Source organism: Sinocyclocheilus anshuiensis, unplaced genomic scaffold, assembly GCF_001515605.1.
Source record: "Sinocyclocheilus anshuiensis isolate Anshui unplaced genomic scaffold, SAMN03320099.WGS_v1.1 scaffold535, whole genome shotgun sequence".
In the NCBI taxonomy this organism is placed as follows: Eukaryota; Metazoa; Chordata; class Actinopteri; order Cypriniformes; family Cyprinidae; genus Sinocyclocheilus; species Sinocyclocheilus anshuiensis.
The window spans coordinates 1,054,789-1,057,979 of NW_015551063.1; the positions used below are offsets into that span (position 1 = coordinate 1,054,789).

General features: G+C 39.9%; 1 protein-coding gene across 4 annotated transcripts in view; it reads left to right on the forward strand.

Annotated features, from left to right (window-relative positions):
- The first annotated feature begins 1,466 nt into the window (after positions 1 to 1,466).
- The window catches only part of LOC107662011 (ras GTPase-activating protein-binding protein 1-like), a 10,554-nt gene continuing 8,829 nt past the window's right edge, over positions 1,467 to 3,191 (forward strand). The window contains exons 1-3 of one of the 4 annotated variants that reach the window (XM_016451857.1): positions 1,467 to 1,612; positions 2,710 to 2,826; positions 2,961 to 3,042. In XM_016451857.1, the coding sequence (XP_016307343.1) occupies positions 2,732 to 2,826; positions 2,961 to 3,042 (177 nt within the window). In that variant the 5' untranslated portion in view covers positions 1,467 to 1,612; positions 2,710 to 2,731. The remainder of the gene's footprint in view (positions 1,613 to 2,709; positions 2,827 to 2,960; positions 3,043 to 3,191) is intronic. The other 3 variants (XM_016451854.1, XM_016451856.1, XM_016451855.1) reach the window with 3 other exon arrangements.

Here is a 3,191-nt window from a genome sequence, read left to right on the forward strand (position 1 = left end):
GGCTGTTCTGACTCACAGACTGTAAGTACGTTTTTTATATTTAAAGAATTTGTCACTGACGATTCAAACGCGAGTTTTGAGCAGTGTAGAGTAGCACTTGTTGTTTGTCATTTCTCTGATCACAAATGCAGACAGGGTTTTATGTTTACACGGCGCGATGCAACGCAACGCGTATAAAGACAGTATAAGTCATTATAATCCGTAATTATATCCCCACTGGATGCAACAAATGCCTCGTTTATAATGGGTTTTAATGTTTTTGTCTCGTCGCTCCGGCCGGACAGCGCATCACAGTATGGTGAGGGGCGTAACATTTCCGTCACACGCTTGAGGTATTCGGCCAATCACAACGCACTGGATAGCTGGCCAATCAGAGCACACCTCGCTTTTCAGACCGATGAGCTTTGTAAAAATCGACGCGTTTCAAAAAGGCGGGGCATAGAGGAGAAACAATAATGTACAGTATGTGGAAAATAATGTGTTTTTTGAACCTTAAACCAAATAAACACATTTCATTACACCAAATACACCAAATAATGTTCTTTTTAGCAGCATCATATGACCCCTTTAAGTACAATATCTGAAAAATTTCCTCTGATTTTAAAAGGGAACATCTTGGGGATTTCATAACGATATAATATTTCGATTTATTGTTTTGGCTTCATGTGGAAATATGATACACAATTCAAAACTGCAAAAAGTCTCCCACATAACCTGCAGTAAAACAATATTATCATACTGTGATTTATAGTTAGCTAAGTGAATATAGCATAACATTTGTTAATCAGCATGAACTAAAGTCTGTAAAACGAATATAACCAAGATATATAAACAGGCCTATACTCAAATTGAAATTATTTTCAAATTGCGGTAATTAGAACGCTTTTGAAATGTATTATTATTATTATTATCTAATATTTGAATAACAAGAAAGAGGTAAATGTTTAGTTGTAATAAAATTAATATGACAATGCAAAAAAGCTAATGGTCTTAAAAAATGCCTTGCTTTAAATCATTTTTAATGTATTTTGATTTCTGAAGTGAATAAGACCCGCACTGCACATTTCCTTCACACGCGTCCCAAGAATCACCCAAATACGCTCTTTCTTTATGTTAATGTTTTCTCACATGACTTAGAATGCTAGTTCTTGGTGCACAGTTTCTAATCTGCATAAAAATCACCTGGCAACGCGTTAGTTTGGCAAACAAAAAAAGCTCAAAGCAACAACAACACCGCCAGCTGCTGCGTAACAGTTCTCCACATTGTCCACGCCCGTGCGCGCCTAACAACCTTGCTCTGAGCCTTCCTTTCACTCTCGTTTTAATAGGTTGCGAGCGGTCTGTATAGTTGACGTTGATTGGTTGTTTTGGGGTCTTTGCGAGATCTCGAATGCTGATAGGATGCGTAAATCCAATGCGTCGATCTGATTGGCTGTCGGGTTCTGCGAGCAGGCGGGTCGTTGATTTAGTAGCAGCTAATGTTAAACCGGCAGTTCGCCACACGCGCTGCCGCCAGTGTCTGAGCTAAAAGCCTCACAGCTACCAGCGCAGGAGCTGCTGCACTCAAATTACTTCAAACTCAACCCAAACACACGTTACTGATTCCCTCTTGGTAAGTTTATTTATTTGATTTAATATGTTGTATTAAAAAAAAAATATATTATTTGCAGCCTTTTTTTGTGTTGTAGTGTGGTTAGCGGTTACGCAGCTAATAGCCATGTGCTTTAAGTGACGGTTTTATTTTATGTAACGCTACGATTTCGCCGGTTTTCATCATAAAACCTTAAGGATTATACATATTACGCTTTAATCGAGGATTGAAGTGGCTAAAACTCTCCGTCAGGCCGCTGGGTGGGTTTCCGTTGGTCGACGCTCTGAGGATTAGCTTTACGTTAGCTGCGTTTCCCCGACATTTCCGCCAAAGAGAGATCCCGCGTTTAATAGAGTAACGTTACATGACGCGTCGTTTACGCTGTATTCCTCTTTAAGTTCACTTAAACTCATTTTCCGTGTATAATGTGCTCATTTACTGTAGATAACGATAATCTGATCCGAGCTAATGCGTCAAAGTCCTGGGCACGTGCCTTATTCATGAATGACGATTTCAGAAAACCAAGGGTTTGGCATAAATTGTGAACGTACCTCAATAAATATATGGTTTTTAATAGCATCATATGTCTCTGTGATCACAAAGGAAACGGGCTTGTGATAGTAACGGGGCGTGTGGCGTTCGGGCCTACTTCAGTCCATTTCGCAATGGATCCATCTGATTAAACTCCGTTTTCCATTGGCAGAAATGTACCACCCTACACGATGATCAGCCGATCTGCGAGAATTTCGATGTTGTTCTTATAGGGTGTGACACATTTCCTTTCTATAGAAACGGAATCGACATTAAACGGCCTCGTTGAGTCTCGATCTTGATGGGCTTAAAAAGGGATTCGTTTCTCTTTCACTTGAACGTAGTTCCACATGTAGTTTACCTCGATAGCAGCTGAAGTTTAAAAGAAGTTAAACCAGGAATGTGAATGGTCATACCTATCATGTTCAAACCCAAATTACTTTTCTTGAGGAACACAAAAGGAGAGGTTCCTGACAGTTCCCTTTGTGTTCCTCAGGGAAAGTCATATGGGTTTGGAACAATATGAGGGTATAAAAAAAGGCAATTTTCTTCTTTAGAGGTGATTTTAATGAGTCATTTTGTTTTAGTTGAAACCAGTTGACCAAAGAAATGGTGATGGAGAAGCCAAGTGCCCAGCTTGTCGGGCGAGAGTTTGTCCGACAGTACTACACCCTGCTCAACCAGGCTCCTGACTACCTGCACAGGTCCGAATTTACTGCTTATATATTCAGATTTCCTTTGTTAGATGCAAGTGAGGTTTGCGGAAAGATCAGAAATCCCTTACTTGTTTAAAATGTGGTAGTACATATTGCAGCTAAACGTTTCCTTTGTCTTTCAGGTTTTACGGCAAGAACTCGTCTTATGTACACGGTGGTCTGGACAATAATGGCAAACCAGCTGAAGCGGTCTATGGGCAGTCTGTGAGTTTTAATACAAGTGTTGTGAATTTTTAATGCGGTTTATGATTCAGTTCAGTAGCTCAATGTAATATTTTTCTTTCTGAACAGGAAATCCATAAGAAGGTGATGGCGCTGAGCTTCCGTGATTGTCACACTAAGATCAGGCATGT